General features: G+C 52.7%; 4 protein-coding genes and 1 long non-coding RNA gene across 9 annotated transcripts in view; 2 read left to right on the top strand and 3 right to left on the bottom strand.

Moving 5' to 3' along the window:
• Window positions 1–486, bottom strand: part of LOC140001647 (uncharacterized) — a 7464-nt gene extending 6978 nt beyond the window's left edge. Inside the window, exon 1 of the long non-coding RNA XR_011807137.1 lies at window positions 6–486. This is a non-coding gene — a long non-coding RNA (uncharacterized lncRNA). The remainder of the gene's footprint in view (window positions 1–5) is intronic.
• ARF1 (ARF GTPase 1) overlaps window positions 1–11166 on the top strand; it is an 11381-nt gene extending 215 nt beyond the window's left edge. The window contains exons 2-5 of the mRNA XM_027450310.3: window positions 7162–7341; window positions 7966–8076; window positions 8723–8847; window positions 9561–11166. Coding sequence (XP_027306111.1) covers window positions 7194–7341; window positions 7966–8076; window positions 8723–8847; window positions 9561–9722 — 546 coding nt within the window. The 5' untranslated portion in view covers window positions 7162–7193 and the 3' untranslated portion in view covers window positions 9723–11166. The remainder of the gene's footprint in view (window positions 1–7161; window positions 7342–7965; window positions 8077–8722; window positions 8848–9560) is intronic.
• On the bottom strand, window positions 10693–15583 carry C2H1orf35 (chromosome 2 C1orf35 homolog). Of its 3 annotated transcripts, none has more exons than XM_027450307.3 (9): window positions 15449–15583; window positions 14935–15043; window positions 14688–14838; window positions 14548–14593; window positions 14358–14440; window positions 14167–14239; window positions 13938–14017; window positions 13575–13715; window positions 10693–13498 (listed from the first exon to the last, which is right to left on the bottom strand). In XM_027450307.3, exons 2-9 carry the CDS (start codon window positions 15026–15028, stop codon window positions 13249–13251), a joined length of 918 nt encoding a protein of 305 aa, XP_027306108.3. In that variant the 5' UTR covers window positions 15029–15043; window positions 15449–15583; the 3' UTR covers window positions 10693–13248. The 3 variants fall into 3 exon arrangements, with proteins under 3 accessions (XP_027306108.3, XP_027306107.3, XP_038031009.2); XM_027450306.3 differs by having other exon boundaries at window positions 15422–15554; XM_038175081.2 differs by lacking the exon at window positions 15449–15583 and having other exon boundaries at window positions 14935–15415.
• Window positions 15565–16728, bottom strand: MRPL55 (mitochondrial ribosomal protein L55). 2 transcript variants are annotated; one of them, XM_072033910.1, is made up of 4 exons: window positions 16618–16728; window positions 16232–16326; window positions 15980–16151; window positions 15565–15843 (listed from the first exon to the last, which is right to left on the bottom strand). In XM_072033910.1, exons 2-4 carry the CDS (start codon window positions 16285–16287, stop codon window positions 15697–15699), a joined length of 375 nt encoding a protein of 124 aa, XP_071890011.1. In that variant the 5' UTR covers window positions 16288–16326; window positions 16618–16728; the 3' UTR covers window positions 15565–15696. The 2 variants fall into 2 exon arrangements, with proteins under 2 accessions (XP_071890011.1, XP_071890012.1); XM_072033911.1 differs by lacking the exon at window positions 16618–16728 and adding an exon at window positions 16410–16522.
• On the top strand, window positions 16714–25576 carry GUK1 (guanylate kinase 1). 2 transcript variants are annotated; one of them, XM_027450308.3, is made up of 8 exons: window positions 16714–16840; window positions 20206–20319; window positions 21553–21594; window positions 22375–22471; window positions 23932–24070; window positions 24742–24826; window positions 25157–25242; window positions 25402–25576. In XM_027450308.3, exons 1-8 carry the CDS (start codon window positions 16795–16797, stop codon window positions 25435–25437), a joined length of 645 nt encoding a protein of 214 aa, XP_027306109.1. In that variant the 5' UTR covers window positions 16714–16794; the 3' UTR covers window positions 25438–25576. The 2 variants fall into 2 exon arrangements, with proteins under 2 accessions (XP_027306109.1, XP_027306110.1); XM_027450309.3 differs by lacking the exon at window positions 16714–16840 and adding an exon at window positions 18801–19205.

The raw sequence follows: 25576 nt of genomic DNA, 5'->3' as shown, positions 1-25576 counted from the left end.
CTCACCTCAGCCGCCGCCCGCCCGCACGGGGGTTGCGGCCTGAGGGGGGCCTGAGGCGCCTGAGGCCTGGGCGCTGAGGGGGGGGCGGCGGGGCCGCCTCAGGCCGCGCTCCCCGCGTTCCCTCACGGCTTCGGCGGGGCCGCTCCTGGCCGCTCTGCCCCGCTTCCCTCACGGCTCCGGCTCCAGGTTCCGCAGCCAGGCCGCGGGGTTGGGCCCGGGGAGCGGCGGGGCAGGGCTCGGAGCTGCCCCCGGCCGTTGGGGGGGGCTCCTTCTCTCCTCCTTTCCCTCCCTTTTTCCTCCTTTTCTTCCTTTTTCCTCTTTTTTTTCCTTTCTTTTTCTCTCCGGGGAGTCGAAGGGAAGGGGGAACCGCCTCGCCGCTCCCCCTACCGGAGGGATTAACCGGGCCGGCCTGCCTGCCCCACGCTCCCGCATTCCGGCCCCGCCCGAAGGAGCTTTGCCTCCCCTTCCTCTTCCTCGGAGGGGCCTCGGAGAGGTGGGGCCGGGGAGAGGAGGAGGAGGGGGGTGGGTGGGTGGATGGAGCTCGGGGGAAGCTCGGCCGAGGGAGGTTGTGCTGCGAGGGGCTGGCCACCACCACATGAAAGTGGTGGACGTCCAGCACTTGGGTTTGGAGGTCTGGGAGATGGCTCTTCCATGGCATAGCAGCTCCCAGCACAATGATATTATACTCTAAAAACACCATATTATGTCTCTGTAAGTAGTAAATGTGATGCTTGGGGCTGATAGCCTCTGTCCGACACAGGGACAGGCAAGGAATGGGAACCTCGTTCATCATTTGCCCCATTGCAGCGTGACAAAGCCCCGGCAGGTCATAAAAACTGCCCAAATGTTGTGTTTGACATTGACCTTGCTGCTGTGCTGCGAGGCTCCTGCCAAAGCAAATTCCACAGGTTGATTAGGGTTGTATCCAGAGGGCTTGTTTGGAAATACGGCTTGGTCAATAGCGAAGATGGGAGCTGTTTATCTAATACTTTGAACTTTGTTTTGCAAGCAGGGAGGCTGACAAAACCCCCTTGCAGCGTATCCCATTAACCTTATTTTTCAGGCAAAGGAATCGAGTCAGAGTTTTTGCTCAAGGTCGCTCGGCAGCGTGGTTATTGCTATTTTTTGCTCCTGATTTGAAGCCTTTATGTAGGGGGGGGGAAAAAGGAACTCCAGCTGAACTAGAGGATTGCTTCTTGGCTTTTGTTCCTGGATTTTGTAATCAGCTTGTCGAAACAAGTCCTGGTAATCGTACAGATATAGAAAGGGGTTCTTGGAAACAAAAATTCGGGAGGCTGGTAGGACGCTGCGTGTTCCCTATGTTTAAAATGCCCCAGCGGTGCCCGAGAACCTTGCTGGACTGCTTTGTGTGTTGTGGTAATGACGCTGGCTGATGGGGTGAGGGAACTTGCCTTGCTTGAACCTCTTACGCCCCTGTGGTTCGCCAAGTTCACCGACTCCTCCGCTGCGGGAGCGCATCGGGCGTCAAAATGACTCAAGCAGATGTCATCCCCGCTCAGAGCAGCCTCTCCTGCTCCAGCAGCTTGTGGCGGACACCGTAGCTGCTGGATCGTACCTTTAGGAGCTCGGAGTAGGGTTACAGCACAAACACCTGGAGGGAAGGAGCTCCCCAGGGGGCTGAGGCACGATTTTGGAGGTTGCCTGGTGGTGAAATAGAATCCAGAGCTGGCAGGGGACTGGGCTGAAGCGCTGCACTGGTGCTGAGAGAGAGCAGGGTGGGGGCTGGATTGGTGTCCTCATCCAGCTCGTTGGGTTGTGCTCGTTACACGGGTTAAAAATCAGCTTCAAGCAGCGTTCATACATCTCACTGAGGCGTAATTATCAGATAAACTGTCAATTACCTGAATTGGTGAAAGGAGAAGCTCCCGATACCAGATTCCAGCTGAATCTGCAGTGCTGCAGTTTAAAGAAAGCCCTTTCTTTAACAAGAAAAGGCTTTTATTAGAAATAAAAGCTGCTGGGATGTGCCAGGAGGGACTTTCATGCTAGAATTCTTGCGGGTTTCAGCAGCCCTCCCAGGAATCAATATTTCCTTGCAGTGGCTGAAGTCGGTGAGCACGAGTTCACTTTTTCTTCGAAGGAACAGTTCGATTCCTTCTGGAAATCCTTCAAAACTTCTGCTGCTGGGGTGCTGTAGAGCCTGTATCAGAGCTCGCACCCTCCTCTGCTGTTCCTCCCTTTATTAACTGATGAGTAAAGAAGTTTATAATCAGCTTCCTACTACAGCAGCTGTTTTTTGTGTCATTCAGCATATTTTCCTTTCGCCTTGCAAGTATCCGTTTTTGTTTCTTCTTTCTAGCGCGTGCAGACATTGGAGGACCGTGGTGCTGCTTGTGCTGACGTTTCAGTTCTGATGAAACACATCTAAAAGTCTCACACAGGCGCTGATCTCATACCCAACCTGCTGTGTGGGCTCTGCTTTGACATTTTTTCCCCCAAACCGAAAGCCAATTTCATTACCGGGGCTCTCCTGTGAGTTCTTGCCATTTCCCATATAAATGTTGACTTACTGCCCGGCTGCTAGGAAGGAATAACGGGGTGTTTGGCTTAGCTCTGAAGGGTTTTAAACTCGGGAACGGTTTGGCCTTAAACCCTGCAGAGAAATGCTTTGTGATGCTCCCTCCCCCAGCAGCACGGCCTCAATTTATTGGGGGAGCGCGAGGTTAGGATCAAATTGGGCTGTCACAAACACGCTGCTGGCACCACCTTCTGTCCTGAGCAGTCTGCGGGGAGGTGATGGATGCGCTTTATCCAAAGCCATGAGCAGCGCCTGGCGGAGCCTTCCTGAAAATAGTTTTCAGGCCAGATGTTTTCTCCTCTGTGTTGGTTTGTGTGTTTTTTGGATCGTGTATGGTTCCTTAAAATAGGTGGAGATTTTGCTGTGCGACAGAAGTAGCTCTTTCCCCTAGATCAGGTGAGCCTGAGGTGATGGGTTTGGTTTGTGACCTCTGGCTTGCTCAACTTCTTGTTTTACTCCTCCTGGTCCTTCAGGAGTGAGTTTTTGTGGCGTGTAGGAAATGTCATTGCCCCAATGGCCGCCTTTAGCTGATCAGTTCAAGCCTTTGGAGGCCAAATTCAGCAATGCCTCTGCCTGGCAGCACGGTTCCAAGCCCTGAACTTCTATTTTACATGGCACTACAGCGTACATATCCTACGCTAAGCTCCTCCGACATAAAAACACCAAATTTGTGCCCCCTGGGGACATCAGGTCCACTTCACGCTTGGCAGAAACACCCCCAGTATGCAGTGGAGTAAACCTTCCCAGTGGTTGGGGTCCCTCAAACATTCCCCTGGTTTTAATGGGTGTGGCTATGGGGTCATTGGGACCTTTTAGGAATGAAAAGCTCCAAGAAGTTCTCGGTGCTGCCTTTATTTTAGGGATATTGAGTCCAGATGACTCCCTGTTGATGGAAGAACCCAGCAGGCTCTGTAGCTACGCCTCTGTCTTGTGCCTGGTAAGCTGGGAATAGTTTTGAGGAACCCAAAGCACTGAAGCCAAATCCCAGCGTGAAGGCCCCGTTAACAGGGCTCCTGTTGACGCTGGGGCATCTTTCCCTCGGGTCATCACGTGTGGAGGGCCAGCAAACGGCGCCTAAAAATAGCCGGGCACAACTGGAGGTGAGCAGTTGGCTACAGGGCCACCCTGGCTGTGTACAGAAAGGGATTGATCAGTTTGTCCAAATTTTGAGCAACAGAGAACTTAAATCTGTAAAGAAATGGCTCCAGATGTAAAAACTCCAGCTGTACATAGCTGCCTGTGCCTGCGGGGTTGAGCTGCTGTGGGCCCAGCTCAATCCTAAACCTCCAGCAGGGGTTTGTTCCTTTTTGGCTCGCTTCTCATGTGATTAAATCACACTCTGTGTTGTAAGGAACAAGCTGCTGAGTTCATCTGCGCTCCTGTTCTTCACCTGTTCTCGTGTGTAACACCAGCAACAGCTGCTCAGCCGGAATTTTAAGAAGTTTTCTCACCTCCCCTTCACACGTGGCCTTGGTGATGTTTTTGGTGTCTAATATCTTGCTGCTTTTAGCATCTTCTAGAATGTGACAAAGCAGAAAAGATGATACTGGCTAACTGGTAAGACCTGGCTGGCTTTTAAATTGAAATCTCTGTGAAGTAACAAATTGAATCTTGCTTTCCTGTGACTGATCTGATCAGTTTGTGTTAATCCCAGCTTAGGAAAGATGGGTTTGGTTATTTTTTCTTTCAATTTGAGGTGGAGTTAATGGTTAGCCCAGTGGCAAGCAGCCTCCTCGAAATGGAGACGTGTTTGGGATGGCAAACGGGCTGCTGCTGTCAGCGCACCAGCGTTCCTTGCCACGGGTCCCTCAGCAAACAGAACAAGGTCCAGAAAGAATCAGTGAGGCTGGAAAAGCCCCCAGAGATCATCAGGGTCAGCCACCATCGCCCACTAAACCCTGGCCCTACAAGCTGCCTGGGGACAGCTTTTTGGTAGCCCTGTGCCTGTGGTGTCCCCGTTTCACTGCCTGGGTTTTTAGGTGGGATTTAGGGTCAGTGCTGTGAAGGGGGTCCAGCTTTGTGATGCCGTGGCTGCCCCTCGTGGAAAGGGACACTGAAAAAATTTGGAAACGGCCTCAATAAGGAGGTTTTGGTGGTTTGCCTTCTGCACCTCAGAGAATCGAGCTTGTCTTGGCTGATCTCGCTGCTGATGTTATCAGTTACAGAGACCAGGGTGCCAAAATGATGGCGTGAAGCAGCTTTTGTCACTGTGCTGGCAACTTATTCTGCTTTGGAAGCCTTCTGTGGGAAGTGTTGGTACGTACGAGTGAGATAAATGTTCCTATCCTGTCCTTTGCCTAACAAAATAACCCCTGACTTGGTTACGGTGTGTTGAGAGGATGCTGTAACCCCTGGCTTCATGAAATTTAACGCACAGAAAACTTTTTCCAGAGGTGTAGGACTGAGATTCAGCAGAGTTGTGGCGATGCAGCCGCGCTTCCTGTATCATGCGGTGACTCCGCGAGAGAGATGCTCTGAATGAAACAGGCCTGAAAGGCATTAACGGGTGGTTAAGTGCAAACTGCTCCAGGAGATTAAATGTTGAATGATCTTAGGTCTTGAGATACTCCTCAGAGCTTTTATTCAACCCTCTGCAATTAATAAAGGCAAATTCAAGCTCTTACCATGAGCTGCATTGCTGTAACAGGCACCGGGCTGCCTGCTCTGGCAGCTGCTTGGAGACCTCTTCTGAAGATCTGCTCACAAAGTGTAAGCAGCTCGCAAGCAGTAGGCTTGTTATGATTTCAGGAATCTCGTTGGGCTTGTTGAGCCTCTAAAACAATGAGTTCACTAATTCTTGGTGATGTTTAAGGAAAAGTGGACAGCATTTTTGTATATAGAATACAGATAACATTTTGGCAGGTCTTCACAGATGGGAAATGTTTGAAGATGCCTGAAAAGTGATGAGATCGCTCAGTAAACCTACCAGGGTCTTAAATTTCCCTGTATCTTCAGTGTGTGTGTGTCCTCCTGGTCCAGCTAACAGGCTGAAACGAGGCAGACACGCTGCTGAAAAGCAGAGCCCTGGACTGCAGGTCGGGTTCTGGTGCCAGTGTGGCTGAGGATGTCCTCGAGGAGGAGAGGAAGGAACTCGAGGGGCTTTTCCTCGTGGTGTGAAGTGACAAATTCAGGCAGGGAGCGTGTCCCAGGAGGGGCGTTGTGTTGGTTTGCGGCTGTGTGAGCGGCTTGGATAAACAGGGACTGGGGCAGAGCTGCCTTCTCTGCTTCCTCCTCAACTTTCCTGTTTATATCGCTTCCACAGATGGAAGTGGCAGGTGAATATTCCCCATGCTGCTTCAGAAATGCAACGGAAATGGTTTAATCATGGAATTTTACGTCTAAATTTTTCACTTGGTTTTCATCCACATGCTGCTGTGCCTGGGTTAGAGAGGAGCTCAGTGCTGAAGTTTCAATCCTGCTGAACTTCAGTCACATAAAATAAACGAATCTGTGACTCGAGTTCCTCCAGCGAGTCAGTGCTTGATGTCAGTCGGGAACTTTGGAGTGGACTCTGGACCTCGCTGCGAGGCTGCTTTGCTCTCAGGCACGTGACTCGCTTCGTGGCACAGGCTTAACTTCGGGGTTAAAAATTGGTCCCAGCAAACTGCATGGGCCTTCCCCAGTGCTGAGCAAGGAAGCCAGCTTTGGGAAATCTGCAGCAGAGGGCTAAAAAGGCAAAATTTTGGTCTGGAGAGCACTTCTCACTTCAATATTATCTAATTGTCTCACACAGATGTGCTGTGAGATACGCTGCAGTGCGAATTCTGTTTCAAGCACACAACAAGCACTGGGTTTCAGTTGGCCTTGGTCTGTTCTCTTCAGCTTACATCTGAGTTTTTAGACTAAGCAGCAAAAAAAAGTGTGTGATGTCCCAACTACATCTGGCTGTAAAGCTTTCGGGCTGATTTTTCTCCTGGGCAAGCAGAGTGACAGCTCTGGGTGGTTCCAACTCTGCAGGGGGAAGGTTTAGGGTGGAGGAGTGGTGGTAAGGGTGGACCCGTCCCGAGGGCTCGGTGGCTGCTGGCAGGGCGAGGTGGTGCCCCAGTGCCTAGCCAGGGAGCTCCTGGTGGCATCAGTCGCTTGTGAGCAAGAAAAAGAGTTGGGAGAGGGCGCTTGGACATGTGGTCTGATTTTGGGGTGGTCCTTCGGGGCCTCAGGAGCTGGACTTGATGATCCTTGGGGGTCCCTTCCAACTCGGGACATTCTGGGATCCAAAGTGAAGAAAGAAGTGTCTGTTCTTAAACCTGGCTCTTGTTGTGGACTTCTTAATTTTGGTAGTTGTGTCAAAACCAACGAATTTGCTCCGTAAAGAAGGTCGGTGGCGTTAATGAAAGCAATTGTGCTCAGATTGTGTTCACAGGGCACTTCCTCAGGGTTCGGGAGGAAGGAAACTGTTTGAGTGGGAGGGAATCCAAGCTGTACTCGGAGTTTCCTCCTCCAAGAAGGCACAGCTAAACAGGGAAAAGAGAAGAACATGTTGAAAACTTCATGTGGGGAACAAACCCTGTGCTTGGGTCGGGGTATCTCTCGGGGTTTGTATGGCCTGGGGCTCTTGTGGCTGTGCCCTGCTCAGAGCACACCGTTGGTAACTGACGAGTGATGCTGTGGTCTCTCTTCTCCAGACTTCACTGGCCAGTGAAAACATATCTCAGCCATGGGAAATATTTTCGCAAACCTCTTCAAAGGCCTCTTTGGCAAAAAAGAAATGCGGATCCTCATGGTTGGTCTGGATGCTGCAGGAAAGACTACTATCTTGTACAAACTGAAACTTGGTGAAATAGTAACTACTATCCCTACTATAGGTAAGACTTTTACGTGTATTTAAAGGCTTGCTTTGAGGTTTGGGTCCCGTTTGCAGCAGTGCCTTACCCCACTGCCACCCCGATGGAAGGGTGCTGAGCCCTGGCTGCCAGAACAAACGTGACTGAAGCCATGCTGTGAACAAATCTCTGCCAAATCTTCCGGCATGGGAGGGGATTACACTGGTTTTGTTGTTTTTTCCTTCAGTCCCTTGGGGAATGACCCTTCGTGGCCTGCAGCAGGTTGGGCTGCATGCCTTCAAGGCACACCGTGGCCTCGGGTAGTTGGCTGAGAACTGGATATCTGAGCCATGCATCATTTGTTCTCCTCAGAAGCTTGGAGTTGCCTTTTTTTCAACATAATATAGTTTGTTCTGCAATTTTTTTAGCTGCTCAGGTAGCAATCCAGCTGTTAAGTTCATTAATTGTGATGGGCTGGTGATTCTAGAAGTTCTAGAGAACCCCCATCCCTCTGTTACAAGGGATGTATTGAGAGACTGCCTGCTTAAAGTAGATCTAAAATTTAAGGTTAACATTTTTAGTAATGACATTGAGTGTGACTTGGTAAATAAAACAGGTACAGGCCACCTATGTTTAACCAGGACTTTGCCACAATTTCTATTTTAGGTTTCAATGTGGAAACGGTAGAATACAAGAACATCAGCTTCACAGTGTGGGATGTCGGCGGCCAGGATAAGATCAGACCGCTCTGGCGCCATTATTTCCAGAACACACAAGGTGAGTCCTGACGCCTAATTCACGGGTTTTCAGGATATAAAGCTTCTAGTGTCCGTGCTATAATAATCTTGTCTGCTTCTTGGGACAGTGGGGAGTACAGGTTACAACAGGGTGTGTTTGTGTGCCTCTTATATTAAGCTCCTGCTTGTTTAAAGAGGGCTGGAAGGAAATGTAGAGACCAATCTTGTCCATCAGAATCAGAACTCACAATTTCTGCTCTTCCTCTATAAGCATCGTCGCTCTCAGCCTGCACTTCAAAGCAGCCTTTACTGCTTGTCAGTTCCTACAAACTTCAACAGCCCCGTGAGCTGAGAGCTTGTCACTTCTTCCACTGCTCTGCCTTTGTAGTGTGTGTGCGTTCGAGCCCTGTCACAGGATTTCAAGAGTTGCTACTCGTTGGAAAGTATCGAGCAGTTATGTAGATAAAGCACACGAGCTCCAAAAACACAAATGCGGTGAGCTACTCACTTTCACCAGCTCTCAACAGCAGCAGGCTTTCAGACGTGAGATTGCAATAACATAAACTGTGTTTTTTCAGGTGTATTCTGCATTATTCTTTCAAAGCTTAGCTCTGATCTCCAGCAGCAGGTGTCCCCTGGCAGTAGTATTCGGTGTGTGCTTATTCCCACTCTTTGCTTGCTCCTAGGTCTGATTTTTGTGGTTGACAGCAATGACAGAGAACGAGTGAACGAGGCCAGAGAAGAGCTCATGAGAATGTTGGCAGAAGATGAGCTTAGAGATGCCGTTTTATTAGTGTTTGCTAACAAACAGGTATGCCCGAGGAGGGTGTCTTTGTAAGAAACCCTGAAAACGTGGGATATATCTGTGAGTGAGCTCAGATTTGTGTTTTCAGTGTAATAGATACGCTCAGTAAGTGTCTCTTCAGCTATGCAGAAGACAACAAACCCTCTCAAACTCCTCTCTGTGTATCTGCAGGGCGCCTTCTGTAAGTGAGCTTAGAGAGGGAAGAGCGTGCTGCGATGTCGCTTGTGCAGGCTCGGATGTGACGGGCAAAAAACCTGCGCGAGCCGTTTTAGGAACACGAAAGGCGGGCTATAAACAGAAGCAGCGCTCAGCCGAGTGCTTTGTGATAAAAACTGAGGTGAAATCATTACTGCAGTTGCAGAAAACACTTCCTGAGTGGAAAGTGAATGAAAGGGCCGTGAGCTGTAAGCAGGCTGGGGGCAGATCAGAAGGGCCTGGGGGCTGGATCCAAGCGTCAGCCAGTTTGCTTCTGTTTCCTGAAGGCAGTATTTGGTGATGCTGCCAGCAATGCTCTTGGTTATGTTTTTAAACCCTTGAAAACTTTGGTATAGGCAAAATAGCTTGAATATAAAAATTCTGGGTTTTTCTGAAAGATGAATTGAGAAGCTTTAGATTTTATTTTTTTTAAATGGCTTTGAAACTGATGATCAAACTGTTAGGAAGGTGAGCGTTCCTCCTCTGGTGCTAGGAGAGAAAATGACTCTTCTTCCTCCCCCCAGGACCTGCCCAACGCGATGAATGCAGCAGAAATCACAGACAAACTTGGACTGCATTCTCTTCGTCACAGGAACTGGTACATCCAGGCAACCTGTGCCACTAGCGGAGACGGTCTCTATGAAGGACTGGACTGGTTGTCCAATCAGCTCCGAAACCAGAAATGAAACCATAAACCTTCCTCTTCCCTCTTTTTCCACCCCTCCCTCTTATTTCCTCCTATTCGCCCTTCGCTTTACTCTAATGTGGCAAACTGTGCTACTTTGTGGTATCGAGTGCCGGAAGCTGTTTTCATTTCTTTTGTCACAGTATATATTGCATCATGCTGTAAATGTGGCAAATCCAAGCCTGAAAACAGTTAGGTTTCTTATTTAATGTAAATAGTTTTTGTTTCCAATGAGGCAGTTTCTGGTACTCCTATGCAATATTACTCAGCTTTTTTATTGTAAAAAATCAACTCACTGTTTAGTACTTGGAAGGGATTAAGTGGATTACCGTAAGGGTTGCCAGCGGTCCTCGTGCAGTAGAGCTGAATACTATCCCGGCTGGGTTGTGAGATCTGTGAGATCCATTTTGGTGGCTGGTTTTTAACCTGAATTCTGTATTTTCTTTTTTAAATAGTCGAGGAAAAGTATAAAAACACTTGAACACACAAAGGTTTGACATAGCTTCTGCTGTTCTAGCTCTGACGCGGTGACTCTTGATTCTTTTGAACCGGTGAGACAGCGATTTGACACCCGGCTGGCTTCACCTGGTCAAAGCACAGCTCGTAGCTAGCAGATCTCTGGCGCTTTCTGTAGCTCATCCGACGTGCTCGTGTTTGTTCCTGCTCGTTAAAAGATTTGTCGGACCTGGTTTAGCTGAGCACACAGACTCATCCTAAACTTCTGACTTTTGGGTTCAGGTGAGATTTACCACTTCCATTGAACTTGAATCATTTCTGGAAGTCACATTTTTTTTAGCCTGTTGTATTTGTCAAAAAGTGTTTTGTACTTTTCTTGCGTGTAAACCACTCCAGAAGGCAAACTTTTCCACAGAAAGCACAGCCTGTACTAGTCCTAAGCTCTATAGTCGGAAAGTACTGTACTTAAGTAAGAATTGCCATGAGAAACACCAAACATCTATGTATAGTGTCTAGGGGAAAACAAAAAAAAAAAAAAGCATGAGAGTTAGGAGAGTCATTCCACTCTAGAAGTACTCAATCCCATTTTGGAACAATCCCATATCTGTATATGTGTGAAAACCCGTGGCATCCCTCATACTGCAAGGTTCAGATTTGCCATCCGAAAAAAAAAACGACCTCTTTACTTTTTCTTTTGTATTTTGATAAACACTGAAGAAGCTGGAGCTGTTAAAACTTTAACTTGAGGAACTATCAGAACTGGTTTGTTTAGTGTTGTGGAAACCTTTATTGCTTTCAATACACGATTAGTAATCAACTGTTTTGTATACTTGTTTTCAGTTTTCATTTCGACAAACAAGCACTGTAATTAAAGCTATTAGAATAAAATCTCTTAACTATTTCATGTTTTTTATGCCTGGCTGTTCATTTGATCATCTTGGCAGAATCATAATGAAATACTTGTTGAATAAAAAGTTTCATGAAACTTGCACTGGTATCACGTCGTTTTGTATCACCCCTTTTAGGCTTGGCTGAGGGCTAAATGGAACTGGAACCACATTTCAAGCTCCACAAAAACTTATGATCTCATATTTACCTTTTTTTTTCCTTTTTTAAGTGAGGAAGCGGGCGGCAGTCTTGTGCATCCTGGTGCCTGATGGTGGTCGTCTGCTTCTCGCGTCCTTTGGGGTCATCTGTTGAGCTTCCTGAGCAGCCCCCAGCAGCTTCTTCCTTAACAATAAGCTCTGGGGCTGATCTGCCCTGGGGACAAAGTCTGCCTTTTATTTAAAACTCCTTTTTTCCCTTCCACAGCCTGCTCTGGGACTGCCCTCCTGCCTTCTCCAGGCTCGTTCTGGTCCTGGCTGCCCTGTTACAGGTTTTGAGTGCTGTGGTTGCTCTGCCCAGCTCCAGGTTTATTCTGGGCTCAGCTCTGGCTGTGTTCTCGGTGGTGAAGTGTAAACAGCGTTGGGCAAACACTGCCAGGGAATTACAAAACTCCGGTAAGTCAGGTTATTCCTCCAAAGCTCTTCGTCCCACCTGGGATTTGGAGCTCTGAATCACGATCTCCGCACGCCCTGCTGGGCAGGACAGGTATTCAGGGCTGCTTGGCCCTAAAAAAAACCTGAAGGGCCCTGGAGGAGGAAGAGGAGGGCACTGATAAAAGGTGCTGATGTTATCAGAGCTGGGGGAGTTGGAATCAGTCCCCCAGGGACTGCAGCCACCCCTTTGGCCAGGGAGGAGGCAGATTTGAACGAGCGGGGACAGGCTGAGGCTCCTGCACCCCCTTTCCACCCCAGCCTGTGGGGCCTCACGCTGGGATCTGTGCAGCCTTTGGGGTTTTAAGTTCCCTTTTCAGCCCGGAGCTCCCAGGACCGTGTTCCTGTTAACCCTCCCCAGGCAGCGTGGCCACGTTGTACCATCCCCACCCTGCATCAGGGTACCCCCAGCAGGCACCATTCACCACCCAGACCCCAAAAACCCCAGCAGGGTGACCTCAAATGAGCGATCCCATAGAAAAAACAGGCTTGGGATAGGGATTCCACCCCAAAAAGCATCTCAGGATGCAGAATCCCGCAGCAGCAGCAGGGTTAAGCAGTGGCAGCAGGGACAGAAGGGCTTTATCACCCACCGCGTGTCCCCTGTGCTCAATGCGCCCCTTGTGCACACGAGGCTGGTCCCACCCCGCACCAGCACCCCACTAGGATGACGAAGCCCCCAAAACGCTGCCAACAGCACCGGGTGCGGGGCTTTTGTCCCCAAAGCCCCATCCTGGGCAGAAGAAAAAGCAGCGTTAATTAAACAAACGAGGCCCTTGTTGAGATGAGCCCTTCCCCAGCAACCAGGATTTGATTTAAAACCCACAGATTCACGTAAATCCCCCTTGGTTGGGGTCTGAGGTTTAAAATCTTGCAGGGGTAAAATGCCCCGGCCCCATCCTGCTCCTCCTCCCCCTCAGAGGGAGTATTTGTAATTTGTGTAGTTTCCTTTTTAACCAAAGAGGTTGTTTCTCAGCCAAAAAAAGGCACGTCCCTCACTCCATTTTTTTTCCCTTTGCTGGGAAGGTGGTGGCTTGTGCCTGAACCTCCCCAAATCAAATAATTTAGGGTCGGGGTGGGGGGTCTCCTAGCAGCAGCCTGCTTGGGGCACCCCCAACGAGCACCCACAGCATCAGAGGGCCCGCTCGGCCTCCGCTTCACCTTTATTTTGCAGCTCGTAAACTTAAAAAAGGCTTTGCCAGCACTCGAAGGCATCAAAAGGGAAAAAAAAAAAAAAGATTAAAAAACCACAGTAACTGCACCCAAATCCCCTCTCTGTAACCCCAAGACGCGTGTGCTGCTTCCAGTTCTACACCAGGCCTGTGGGGTTTTAATTTGGGGTAACGGACCCGTGGAGAAGGAAAAGGGCGTCTGGGTCCCCCCGCTGGGTGTTTTCCTCCTTTTTTTCCACCATTCTCCCCCTTTCCCGTGCCGGAGTCCCCGAGCGGGCTGTGCCAGCAAAGCCGTGGCTTTAATTTCCAGAATAACCTTAAAAAATAGAAAATCTCCGGCGTTTCTCCCCCCCCCCCAAACCCCTCAGTCATCCAAATCGGTGTCGTGGCGTTGCCTGGCCCTGCTGCGGGAGCGGGGAGAGCGGCTCCTGCTCCTCTTCCTGCCCTTGTGGCGTGGGGACGGTGCCCTCCTGCGGGCCGGGCGGCGCGAGGGGCTCCTGCCTGAGCCTTCCTCGCTGCTGGAGGAGGAAGAGGAGGAGGAGGAGTCCGTGGTGTCGTGGCGGCGCCGCTGTCTTGACACCTCAGGGCGCTCCTGGGCTTTCCTGCGGTGGTGCCTGCGGGGACAGGGGGGAGGTCAGAGCTGGGGATGCCCATCAGGGACACCCCAGGGCCCCGCTGCGTCCCCGTTACCTCTCGTCACGGTCCGGAGAGGAGGAAGAGGAGGAAGGGGAGGCCGCCCGCTTGTGGTGTTTGTCCTTTTTCTTCTCCTTCTTGTGTTTTTTCTTTTTCTTTTTCTTCTTCTCCTTTTTGGCTTTCTTGCCGCTCTCCGTCCTGCGGGGTCGGGGTGAAATCGGCCATGTCCCTCCAATCCCTTTCTCTCCCCAAAAACCCGTCCCCAACCCTCCCTCCAGGCACTCCCCCCCGTGGGTACCCCGTTAAAGGAGACGCCTGCAGGGAAAAAAAGGGCTTTTGGGGTCAAAGCAGAGGGTTTTGGGGTGGATTCCCAGAGCTTTGGGGATTCTCGGGTGGCACTGGGATGTCCCCAGCCCTCACCGCTTCTCCTCTGCCTTCTCCTCCTTGTCCTGCTTCCTCTTGGAGCCGGACGCCTCGGGACTGCCGGGGACCTTCTGGTGCTGGAGGTTGGGGAGAAAAAAAGGTGGAGAGAGTCCACAGGCTTGCCCAAAGCTCTGAATTACCCAAAACAGGCGCTTTTTCCCTTAAAAGGGGGAAATTAACTTCGGGATCAAGTTGAAATGCCCGCAGCTGTCGCTTGTCGTCGTACCGTGAAGACGGAGAGCCCCATCTTGGCTGCCTCCTTGTCCTCTTTGGAGAGCATCACCCGGCCGGCGCTGCCGCTGGGGACGGAAGCATGAAAAATGATGATAAAAATAATAAATAAACGTGAAAAATGATGATAAGGATAAAAAAAAAAATAGATAAAACCGCTCTGAGAGGCGGCGTCTCGGTGCCCACCTGGAGCTGCCCAAGCCCACCACCCGGTCCACGTCCTTCTCAGCTCGCTCCGCGCCGTCCCTCTTGCACACCTCGGCCAGGTCCTGCAGGGGAGAGCACCGAGTCGTGTGTCCCCCCCATCCCAAAAAAAAATAAAAAAGAGCTGTGGGGGACACCCCAACCTGTAGGGACGGCGTGGGGACCCCCTCACCTCCTTGCTGAGCCCCGTGGGCTGCCTCTTCACGTTCTTGTAGCCCCTACGACAAAAAAACAAAGGGACAAAGGGTGCTGGGGGGTGCCCCAAGGATTTATTTTTTTTTTGGGGGGGGCTGCGAGGAGGGGGGAACTCACAGGGCTGCCATCATGGCCTCCTGCTCGGCCAGGCGGACAGCAGCCAGCTCCTCCTCGCGGGACAGCGGGGTGGCCTCCTTCTTGCTCTTGGCGTACCACGTCAGGTCCTTGCCCTTCTGCCAGCGGCCCACCGGGGCCATCAAGGAGTTTCCTGCGGGGACACAAATTAGTATGGGGGGGGCACAAAGCGTTTTTCCCCCTTTTTTTTCTCCCCGACACCCCCCCAGGTGGTGTGGGGGATCCTTACCCAGGTAGTTTTCCCTCTGTTTGTCCGTCTTGACGTCCTCCCAGCTGAACTGGTCCTGGCCCCCCCGCACGCCGCCGCGGGACGAGCCGAACATGGTGCCGGGGGCGCGCTGCAAGAGTCAGCCCCCGTTGTTTCACCCCCACACACACACCCCATAATTGAGGGAAGGGGGGAGGCTTAAAGCAAGGATACCCCCCAAAAAAAGCCCCAAAAGCCTGCGTGCAAAGATCAGGGAGAAAACCCAGAGGGAGGGCAAAGTGGGGGGGGTTCTGCGTTGGCTGGGAGGGGGACGCATTGCTCGGGGGGGGGCGGTTACACGAGCTGGGGGGGGTCAGCAAAGCCCAGAAGCCCCCCACACCCGGCGAGGAGACCCAAGAGGGGCTGCAGCCCCAGCAGCAAGGCGCTGGGGGCTTGGAGGCAGTGGCAGGGCCCGGATCCCCCCCCTCTATTCCCGGTGTCCCCCCTCCTCTCCTCCACCCCCACGCACCTCCCGCGCCGCTCAGGCCCCGCTCACCCCGCAGCCCCGCCCGGGTTCCACCACCAGGGAGATAAAGGCGGGGGGGATCGGGCTGTACCACGGCGGGGGGAGCTCCCCCTGAGGGAGAGAAATAAGGCAAAACCAGCCCAAAATTCTCCACAACAAAATATTATTATTATATTTTTCCTTGTCGCTGCTAGGTCACAGTCCGTCAGCCGCCCCGTCGCAGCAGGAGTGATCCCCCCCGAGGCGCTGCCTCACGCTGTGAGGAGGGCTTCACGCTGTCATTTCTTCCAGAATTTCTTGTATTTCTCCATGTCCAGCTTGTCGAAGGCATCCTCCTCCTCCTTGGCCCTCAGTTTGGTGGGGAACTGGCGCCGCAGCCGGGCCTTCCTCTCCGCCTCGGGCAGCGTGTTGCTGTCTAGGGGCAACTGCAGGGAAAAAAAGACATTAAAAAGTGACATTGGGAAGCATCAGAGCATCCAAAAGCTGGTTTTGATCTTCAAATCAATAAACAGTTGCCACAGTGTTCCTCAATAAGTGGTCCTGGGGAGGCGAGCGCCTTACCATGAGGATTTTCTTGGGCTCCTTGTAGCGGATGTGGACGGTGGAACCGTCGGTCTTGACCAGCAGCAGCGGGTACTGGCGGCCGTACGCCTGGCGCTGCAGGCGGGACACGGCCACCCGGTTGGAGTTGGCCAGGCTGCAGGCGGTGTGCAGGCAGCGAGGCGGCACGAGGCTGGGGAGATAAAGGGGACACAACAGGTCAGCACCAACCCTGCTAGGAGCCACGAGGGGGGCTGAGGGCTCCACTTTTACCTCAGCGAGCTCCTCAGGGCCGCCATCCCAGCCTGGGCCAGGCTCAGGCACAGCATTGAGGTGCGAGGGGATGCGGTGCCGCTCCCTCACACAACCTAAGGACCAGAACAGCGATCACAGAGACTGATAAGACCCTACTGAGCCCTATTAACACCTCAGCGACGGGTTTAACCCTCACCCGTGCCCCCAGACCCCGCCGCCCCTCAGCCTCAAGATGGCGCCCGCGCCCTCACGCCCAGAAGCCTCCAAAATGGCGCCCGCGGCGCTCGCACTCGCGCTCCACCCCCCGCGCACCCGCACAATGGTTTGCCCCGCGCTCCCCTCCCCGCGCTTCACCCCCCCCCCCTCAGTGGTTCGCCCCGCTCACGTGCCCACCCCCCCCCGACCTCCGCCTCCTTCCCCCTTATCCCCGCGCGCCGGGGCGAGGGGGCGTGGCCTCGGCGAGGATGGGCGTGGTCTGGATCGAAGGGGCGTGGCCTCGCTCAGAGGGGGCGTGGCCTCGCTGAGGCGCAGGCCACGCCCCTCCCGGCGCCGCTTCCCGCCCTCCCCCCCCCCTTCCCCTCATGAGCTGGCGGCGGCTGCGCGGAGCCTTCGGCCGGGCAGCGGCGGGTGAGGGGGGACGGGGGGGTCCTGTGAGGGGTTTTGAGGTCTTGTGAGGGGCTGGAGGGGCTGTGAGGGTCGTTTGAGGGGCTGGGGGTCCTGTGAGGGGATCGGGCGGTTATGAGGTGCTGAGGGGTTCTGTGAGGGGCTGGGGGGTTGTAAGGGACCAGGGGCTTCCTGTCAGGGGCTTTTGGGGTCCTGTAGGGTCCCTGTGAGGGGCTGGGGGGGCTGTGAGGGTCATTTGAGGAGCTGCTGGGGTCCTGTGAGGTCTCTGTGAGGGGCTGGGGGGCTGTGAGGGGCTGAGGGGGGCTGTGAGGGGCCGGGGATGCTGTGAGGAGCCTGTGAGGGGCTGAGGGGGTCGCTAGAGGAGTCTCTGAGGAACCTTGGGGTCCTATGAGGGGTTTCTGGGGTCCTGTGAGGGGCTGGGATCCTGTGAGGTGTCTGTGAGGGGCTGTGGGGGTCATTTGAGGGGCTGTTGGGGTCCCATAAGGTCCCTGTGAGGGGCTTGGGGGTTGTGAGGAAGCAGGGGGTTCCTGTCAGGGGCTGAGAGGGGCTGGGGGCGGCTTTTGGGGTCTTGTGGGGCTTTTGAGGGTCATTTGAGGAGCTGTTAGGGTCTGCTGGGGTCCTGTAAGGTCCCTGTGAGGGGCTGAGGGGTCCTGGGAAGGGCCGGGGGGTTCTGTGAAGATCCTATGAGGGGCTTCTGGGGTCCTGTGGGTGGCTGGGGGTCCTGTGAGGGGCTCTGAAGGTCCTTGTGAGGGTCCTTTGAGGAGTTTTGGTGGGGTGGGGACCGTGAGGGGTTGCTGGGGTCCTGTAAGGTCCCTGTGAGGGGCTGGGGGGGGTCCTGTCAAGGGCTGGGGGGTGCTGTGAGGATCCTGTGAGGGGCTGGGGGGGATGCTGAGGGGGATTCTAAGGAACTGAGTGGGTCTTTTGAGGGTCCTGTGAGGGTCTGGGGGGGCTGTGAAGGCCATTTGAGGGTGTTTTTTTTGTGGGGGGGGCTGTAAGGGGCTGTTGGGATCCTGTAAGGCCCCTGTGGGGTGAAGGGGTCCTGTGAAGGTCCAGGGGTGGGCAATGAGGGTCTGGGGGTTGCTCTGAGGGGTTGGGGGGGATCCTGTGAGGTCCCCTTGAGGGCCTGAGGGGCTGGATGAGTGACCACGGCCGTGTGAGCATCCCATTGATGGAAACCTGTCCCAGTGCATGGAAGGGTTCCCCTACAACGCCCCTGGGGCTCCCCGGCTGGATGTGGTGAGCCTTGAGCTGTCGCTGCCCGCTCAGGAAGCGTCCTAACACTTACAGAGTCAGAGTTGCACCTCTGAAGAACCTGCTAAAAATAGGGAACAGGTTTACATTTTACATCCCTAATCCGGGAGACCTTTCCCGGGGCTCCAGAGAAACTGTCCTGTAAGCTGCTCTTCGACTTGGCCGGGGGGCTTTGCCTCCTCCTTACGGGCTGCCAGCTAATCAGCATTAATTTCATTTAACTCTTGGGATGTCTGTCCTGGGCCTTGCTGCCTCCGTGCCGCCTGCCAGCTGAAATTTGGGGTGGTTTTTAGGAAGCAGGGCTGGCCCGAGAGATGCTCCTCACCCTGATGGCAGCTCCCTGCCCGCTGCTTTCCCCTCTCCTCACCTCACACCCACTGCAAACATCAAAATCTGAGCGGAGAGGGGGGAAAAAAAACAAATTCAACCTCTGCTCAAAGCGGCCCTGGAATTCTCACAGCTGCAGCCACGTAGGGGCAGGGGGCTTTGCTGTGCCAGGCCAGCCCCAAAAGCTATTTTTGCCGCCTGCTGGCCCCGGTTCCCAGCTTGCCAGCTGGGTGTTTGCTGCCAGGTTCCTTTGTCTGGTGGTGGAAATCGCATTTTTTTTGCTGTGATTTACCTCGTGTGTTCCTCTGCAGCAAAGGAGGAGGCAGGAGGGGATGTCTGTGAGTCCTGTGGGTTATTCTCAGCTTTTTTTCCCCAAAGAAAGGTGCTCGGTGTTTGTCCTGGCTGGGCAGAGAGGAGGTTTGTGATGGAAAGGGGTGCTGCGGAGCCAAGATCCTCTGAAACAAGAGCTTGGGGCAGTCGGTTCCCGTCCACTGAGGATCTGGGGAGCCTCAGGATTTAAAGGAGGCTCCTAGAAACAGCGAAGCAGGAGCCCTAGGTCGTGGTTAGCCAGGTTTGGCGTTCCCTGAGGACGCGAGGCTCGCTGCTCTGCCCCAGCCAGACCTGCTTTTGGCCAGCTGCCAGAGCAGAAGCCAGGAGAGAAGATTAAAGAGCAGCGGGCGGTCTTCCTTGGCCGTCTTAAAATCATCCCGGGGCGATTAACAGCTCACACACAGCCCGGGTCCTGCCCGCGAGCCCATCGTGAGGAGCTGGAAGGGAGCAGAAGGACGAGGTAGGGATGCCCGGCAGTGGTGCCACACGAGGAGCCGTGTCTGGGGCATACTGGAGTGACTGGGAGGATAAACTGGGTCCCCAGTGCTCCCCTGGGTGATTTATGGCGAGGGGAAGAAGCAGGGAGAGGAGATTTGGGCAGGTAGGAGGGGTGTGGGGAGGTGCAGAGGGTGTGCTGCTTTGGAGGCTGAGCATTTAGGGAAAAGTTGTGCTTTCAGGACTTGGACTCGATGATCCTTGTGGGGATAATTCTCGGATCTTTGGGAACTGCCAAGGAGCGAAGGGAAGGACAGTGCCGGGCCATGCCCACAGGCGCTTCTTAAAGGTTTGCCCAGCCTTGATGATTTTTTTTTCGGATGAAAAAGCCTAAACCAGCAATATAATAACGCACAGAAGGGCCAATCCTGCAGCACCCCAAAAAAAAATCCCAAAAAGCAGGTCCCTTTTGGCCAGCGATTGAACTTAGGTGGGTTTATGCTCATGCCAGCCTCTTCCTCTCGCTCTGGATAGGCTCAGGTCAGGCAAGCACCGAGATCCCTCAGGGAAAGGGGGAAAAACTCCCCAAATTTGCTGGCTTGAGGGCTGCCTGTGATACCACAGAGCCATGCCAAGGGGATTTAGGGATAAGGAGGCATCCGGCACCCACGGGCTGGGGTCAGGGAGGCAGCGAGGCTGGATTAGGCAGCAGGGCCGTGGCCGGTTCTGTAAGAGGCCATGCTTGGCTTAAGGATGCTTCAGCAGTGATCTGGGAGGTCAGGCTGCCCTTGCCATGATCTAATTAGTAGCAGAAAGGCTCCCGGGGCCGGACACAGCCGGCGAGGTTTAAAAATTTTGCCTTTTTCAGGGTTTTGCTGCTTGGGGAAAGCAGAGCCGTGGGATTCGTCCTGCTCGTGGTGACGCCTCTGGGTTACAGGCTGTGGGTGGGTGGCAGCCCGCAGGTCCCCTGTGTTTTATCCTGTGTTTTTCTAAGCAGCTCTGTGTTTTTTTTTGTCTCTTTCCAGCCATGCAGGGACCAAGGCCAGTGGTTCTGAGCGGCCCGTCGGGTGCAGGAAAAAGCACCTTGATAAAGAAACTGTTTAAGGATTATGAGAACATCTTCGGCTTCAGTGTCTCCCGTGAGTATCAGTGAGGGTTTGGGGTAGGAGATTTTGGGATCGCTAGCCCAGAGCCTGAGTCTGTAGCTGCGATCCTGTCCCACAAATAGTGGGATCAGGGCTGGCTGAGTCTTGGTATTGGGATAATCAACGAAGCACTTTGCCCCACCATTATACCCAGTCCTTTTGCCGTTGCTCTGCAGCCATTTGGCAAGAACCCAGGAGAAATCTTCCCCCAGCCATGGAAGATGTGGAGAAGCACCATAAAACCCCCTTCCCCTCCTGCTGAATCCTATAAAACAGCATGGTGCCCTCTGGGATGTTTTGTAAGGGCTGTAGGGTGATAATGACACACCTTGGGGTCACCAATTCCGCTGTGCTCTCTGATCACAGCACGGAACAGGATTTTCTTTGGGCAGCTTGCCCAAAATATTGTTTCCTTTGTCTCGGGTGACACCTTGAAGATTATTCAGCCACTCACGGCTCATTCACCTGATTTTCCCTGGGGCTCTGCAAGGCATTACGTGTGCTTCAAAATGCTTTTTACTGCCCTAATCCTTCAGGTGCCGCAGGTGGAATCCTTGCCTCCAGATCTGTGAAATCCAGATTCATTCAATCATAAAAGAGCAAATCCTGGATTGTGAAAGAATTTAATGGTACTGGAGGTAGAAAAAACTTTACACTGAATGAAAGATATTTAATTTCATTCTATTTTTTTAATTCAACTGAATATCTCACTAAAGAATTCACTCCAAATTAAACCTTTTCTCCTTCAGGGTTGTCTCGTGGAATATATTTTTCCCTAAATCTCTGGAGGCAGCTCACACCTTGGTAGTTGGTGCTTTATACAAACCTCGAGGTGATCATCGCCTTATTGTGGGCATGATTTTAAAATAATACAACTCCAAATGACTTATTCCCCTAAACCGAGGCAGGGACTTGAGTAATGTGTTTAGGATCACACAGAGGGTCTGTAGCAGAGCAGAAAACCTAGCCCAGCCTCATAAATCCCAAATTGACAGCTCAGCCCCTAACGATCTCAGCTGATTGCTTTCAGATTATCTAGGATTCTCCAATTAAAGGCCGACTGACGATGCCGTGGTGCTTTACCCTGGCTGATTCCTAACCTTTGATCATTTTAAACAGAGGAGCAGCTCCCTGCGTGGTTGGGCTAATCTGCTGCGTGTGCTTTTATTTCTTTGGTACTCTGACTTCCTTGTCAGCCTGCACAATTATCAAGGCCGTTTCTTGCAGATACGACGCGGCAGCCGAGACCTGGAGAAGTGAATGGCAAAGGTGAGTGTGGTACGGATCAGTGCCTTGCCCGATTCACCACCTTGCTGCCCCAAACACTCCTAAATTTTCGTGTGAAATGCCCAAATCCCGATGGGCAGATGAGGTAGCCCTACAAATGTGTTTATGGGGTGCGTTTCTGCAGGCAGGAGGAGCGAGCATTCAGCAGTGACACATTTGGAAGGGTTTACTTTTGGTTTTGATCTCGCTGGCCACGAGACCGTAGTCACTGCTGCTCCGCAGCGTGTGCCAGATGCGGAGAGAAGAAACAAAAAGGGAAGGATCAAATGAGGCTTGCGCTTAGGCAGCTTTCACTCTGAAGTGAAAGGGGAAAAAAATAACAAAAGGTAGAGAGACGCTGATGTTTGTTTATATTTCATCTTCCCTTTTATATCCCAGTCTCTCTCATTCCCATCCGAGTCTTTAATCATAAATGTTTTCCCACCAAGGGCTGTGGCAGTCCCGTCGTAGTGGCTTTCAAGCTTGCAGACGGGTTTCTCACTGCACCAGGAGGGGGATGGCGCGTGGAAAAGGGGGCACTGCAACACGTCTGGCCCCGCGGAGTTCCAGAATAGTTTGAGTAGGTGTTGGTTGGTTGGGGTGGTGAGGGGATGCTGTAAATGTTAATTAGAGAGTAGATATCTACAGACAGCCAGCATTGCACTAAGAAGGTTTTGAGGTGCTTCTCCCCTGAGCACCCATCCCTGCATTTTTGAAGGTAAAGATTATCCTTACCTTCAAAATTGTTAATTCCTGGGTGTTTTTCCTCTTTGTCCCATCCAGATTACCACTTTGTGACCCGAGAGGAAATGAAGAAAGAAATCGATGCTGGGGAGTTCCTCGAGCATGCAGAGTTCTCCGGAAATATGTACGGGACAAGGTATGCGACTCAGGTGCTCACCACCAAACCCAGGTGGAGCTGAGGTTAGGGTGAAGGAGAAGAAATTTTAACTTAATGACACCGATTTTTCCCCAAAGCACAGATTCCTGCTGTAATGAAGCCTTTCCTTTTGGTAGCGAGGCACTCATCGGATTGATTTGCTCATCATTAGACTGCAAAGTTAAATCCTGCAAAGAATTACCCCGCTATAATTAGCTCCTCGCTGCCTTATCAGATCCTCTGTGGGCTGTAGGGCTGCTGAAGTCGTCCGTGTGCTGAACGCTTCCTTGCAGAGGGGCAGTTTTCGCAATCTATTTGCACTGCTTAATATTTTCCAAGTGCTTGCAGACTCGTAAATAGATGCCTTGCGTGCCACTCTTGACTAGAGTTAAAGAGTTGGATGGATTTTAGAATAGCATTGCTCCCGGCATCGGAGCTGGCGATCAATAAAACGTTAAGCTGCAATGTTAATTAGAAGTCAGATATCTTACATAATTATTGGGAGGAAACTGTGGCGCTACAGCCTGGGACCTGCTAAGGAAAGGTAAATGTGTCCCGGGATGCTTAGTTGAATTTAAAGTCACCTGAAATATGTTTTGGGAAGATTTGCATTTGTTAAGGGCCTGAATGTGCCTTTTTTGTGCAAGAGGAACCCAACCTGGCAGCTCCCTGTGCCTCAAACACCCGGCACCAAGGAGAAGCCAAGTTCAGCCTCCTTAATCCCTGGGTACATCCTGCGTAGGACTGGCTGCCTTCCTGCCTGCCCTGCTTAATCCTCTCGGCTGCCACGCGGAGGAGGTGGCAGCTCCCCGATGTCTGACCCGGTCCGAGTTGGTCGCGGGGCTCTTTTCATCTGGGTGGGTGTGGGGATGGCTCCTTTCTGGGGCTGATTTCTGTGAAATTTGCAGATTTCGGTGTTTAATCAAGCTTGGGCGGAAAGGGCTGACAGGATCGGGAGTTCTTAGGAGGGAATCAGAGACCTGAATGCCTTCCAAAAATAAAAACTAAATTATGTTGGGGTTTGGGTTGCAAAGCAGAGAGGGGCGAGGGGTACACATGCTTGTCTGCATCTCAGACGATTTGGTCAGTGATGAGGAGGCAGCACAGGAGAGCAGGAACGTGGTTTGGCTTTTCTCTGCCTGGTAATGGTAATTTTGGAAGAGTAGATCTTGGTGATGAAACGCCACGAAGTCTCACGAGCTAATAACGTTTAAAAGCCCAAAATGAATTTCTTTAAGGACAGAGCCCCCTGAAAGGCTCCTGTAGGAGCCAGGACTTACTTAATTTAGAGGCTGCGGGCAGAGGGGAGGTGTTGGGGTTTCTTCCTCAGGGCGCTGGGAGCTGCTGGCTCTCGGCGAAGTGCTTGCAGCAGGAGCGTGGCAGAGCTGCTGTTGGGGAAACCAAGCCCCCAGCGCTGGTTCTGGAGGCTCTGACCCCTTCCCTTTCCCTTCTGTCCCCAGCAAAGCCGCAGTGCAGGCTGTGCAGGCCCAGAACCAGATCTGCGTCCTCGACGTCGACATCCAGGGCGTGAAGAACATCAAGAGAACGGACCTGAACCCCATCTACATCTCCGTGCAGCCCCCGTCCATGGACGTCCTGGTGAGCGGCTGCCTTCCCTTGCCGGTAGCGGTTAGAGGTAATCGGCGCCTTGCTCTCAAGCCACGTTCCCCGAGCAGTTTCCCCCCTTGTTGATTTATCTCCACGTTGATTTATCTTCGTATTTTAAGGGCTGCACAGCCAGGGGCAGGGAAGTGTTTCCAAGCACGCTCCTCTCCTGCCCGGTTTGACTCTTCAGGCCCTCACCCCAGTGATAAACCTTCCCGTGCCCTGGGTTTGGGGCCCCTCCTGCACGGTTTCCACGCTGCAGTGAGGTTTCTTGTGTTAGTTTTAGGCTCTGTTACAGCACGGCCAGGCTGTAAACGTGTTAGGTGTGCTTAAGATGGGGAGGTTTTGTGCTCAGACCTGCTTCCAGCTACTGAATTTAACCCTAAGGGGGCTGGTTCTGCAGCATTGGGGTTCCTATACACCTTGTGGCCTCCTGTGGCCCTATAAAATACCGATCACGCTGTACCTCTGGCAGAATGGAACCACCGACGTGGTTCAGAAGGGGATGCAGATGCACAAGTGCCACTTGCTGAAGCCGTGCAAGGAGTACATGGCAGAGAGGCCCACAAATCCCAGCTCCCAGCCCTGGCTCTCAGTATGGGGGTGTTTTCTGCACGCAGCACTCGGGGTGCTCTTTTTTTTAACGCATTTGTCATTGGGTTTAGGAAAAGAGGCTACGTGACCGGCAGACTGAGACAGAGGAAAGTTTACTGAAGCGTTTGAGTGCGGCCCGCGTCGATCTGGAGCTGAGTAAGTCCGGGGGCCTTTGAGCAATGTGCCCGGGGAGCAGGGAGGGGGGCGCTGGTGACCGAGGAGCTGCTTTTTCTGCACGGACGTCTGGCTTCAGCTCCCCGAGGTGCGCTGGCAGGGCTCGGGCATGAGCTGGCTTGGATCTGAGCATCGTGCTGCATCGCTTCCCATCGCGGCTTCCTCGAGGGCATTGGGCAGAGGAGCGCATTGGCAGTGGCTGAAATAAGAACGGGAAAAGGCTGCAGGAGCTCAGCTCACGCACGAGCGGCGAGGCAGGGAGAGAAAGAACGCGGCCTCCTCTAACTCCCCTGCCCTTGGTTCCTTCCCTAGGTAAAGAGCCCGGCCTGTTCGACTTGGTCATCGTTAACGACGATCTGGAAAAAGCCTATTCCGAACTGAAGGAGGTGCTCCTGAAGGTGAGTTTTGGGTTTTTTTTCTGCCTCGTGCCCTGTTTAAGCTGCAGGGGCGTGCTGATGTGCAGTGCTCCTCAAGCCCAGCCTTCTTCGGATCTGCCAGACCCCGCGTTGCTTCCCGGGAATGACGGATGCTGAGTTGTTTTCCCCGTCTCCTTGCAGGAAATCCAGAAGACCCAAGAATCCAGGAAGTCCTGAGCCCGCTTGGACACTTTAACTTATCATTCCCGAACCACATCGCGGCGTTGCATTTCAAGAGACATTCCCCTTTAGGCCGACCCTCCTCCCAGAGTTCCCCTAGGATGTTTCTATTAAAAGGAAGGAAAAAAAAACACAA

Source organism: Anas platyrhynchos, chromosome 2, assembly GCF_047663525.1.
Source record: "Anas platyrhynchos isolate ZD024472 breed Pekin duck chromosome 2, IASCAAS_PekinDuck_T2T, whole genome shotgun sequence".
Classification (NCBI taxonomy): domain Eukaryota; kingdom Metazoa; phylum Chordata; class Aves; order Anseriformes; family Anatidae; genus Anas; species Anas platyrhynchos.
Note: the sequence above shows the minus strand (reverse complement) of the source record. Positions and strands in the feature narration are given on the sequence as shown.

Bases quoted from the DNA above. Each gene is read 5' to 3' on its own strand.
- C2H1orf35 (XM_027450307.3), bottom strand. From the start codon at position 15,028: ATGTTCGGCTCGTCCCGCGGCGGCGTGCGGGGGGGCCAGGACCAGTTC. The intron at 14,240-14,357 runs GTGGGCACCGAG...TTCCGTCCCCAG, and splicing joins GTGGGCTTGGGCAGCTCCAG to CGGCAGCGCCGGCCGGGTGA. The intron at 13,499-13,574 runs GTAACGGGGACG...CTGTCCCCGCAG, and splicing joins TCTCCGGACCGTGACGAGAG to GCACCACCGCAGGAAAGCCC.
- MRPL55 (XM_072033910.1), bottom strand. From the start codon at position 16,287: ATGCTGTGCCTGAGCCTGGCCCAGGCTGGGATGGCGGCCCTGAGGAGC. The intron at 16,152-16,231 runs GTAAAAGTGGAG...TTATCTCCCCAG, and splicing joins GCCCTGAGGAGCTCGCTGAG to CCTCGTGCCGCCTCGCTGCC. The intron at 15,844-15,979 runs GTAAGGCGCTCG...TTTTCCCTGCAG, and splicing joins AGCCCAAGAAAATCCTCATG to TTGCCCCTAGACAGCAACAC.
- GUK1 (XM_027450308.3), top strand. From the start codon at position 16,795: ATGAGCTGGCGGCGGCTGCGCGGAGCCTTCGGCCGGGCAGCGGCGG. The intron at 22,472-23,931 runs GTATGCGACTCA...TTCTGTCCCCAG, and splicing joins GGAAATATGTACGGGACAAG to CAAAGCCGCAGTGCAGGCTG. The intron at 24,827-25,156 runs GTAAGTCCGGGG...TTCCTTCCCTAG, and splicing joins CCGCGTCGATCTGGAGCTGA to GTAAAGAGCCCGGCCTGTTC.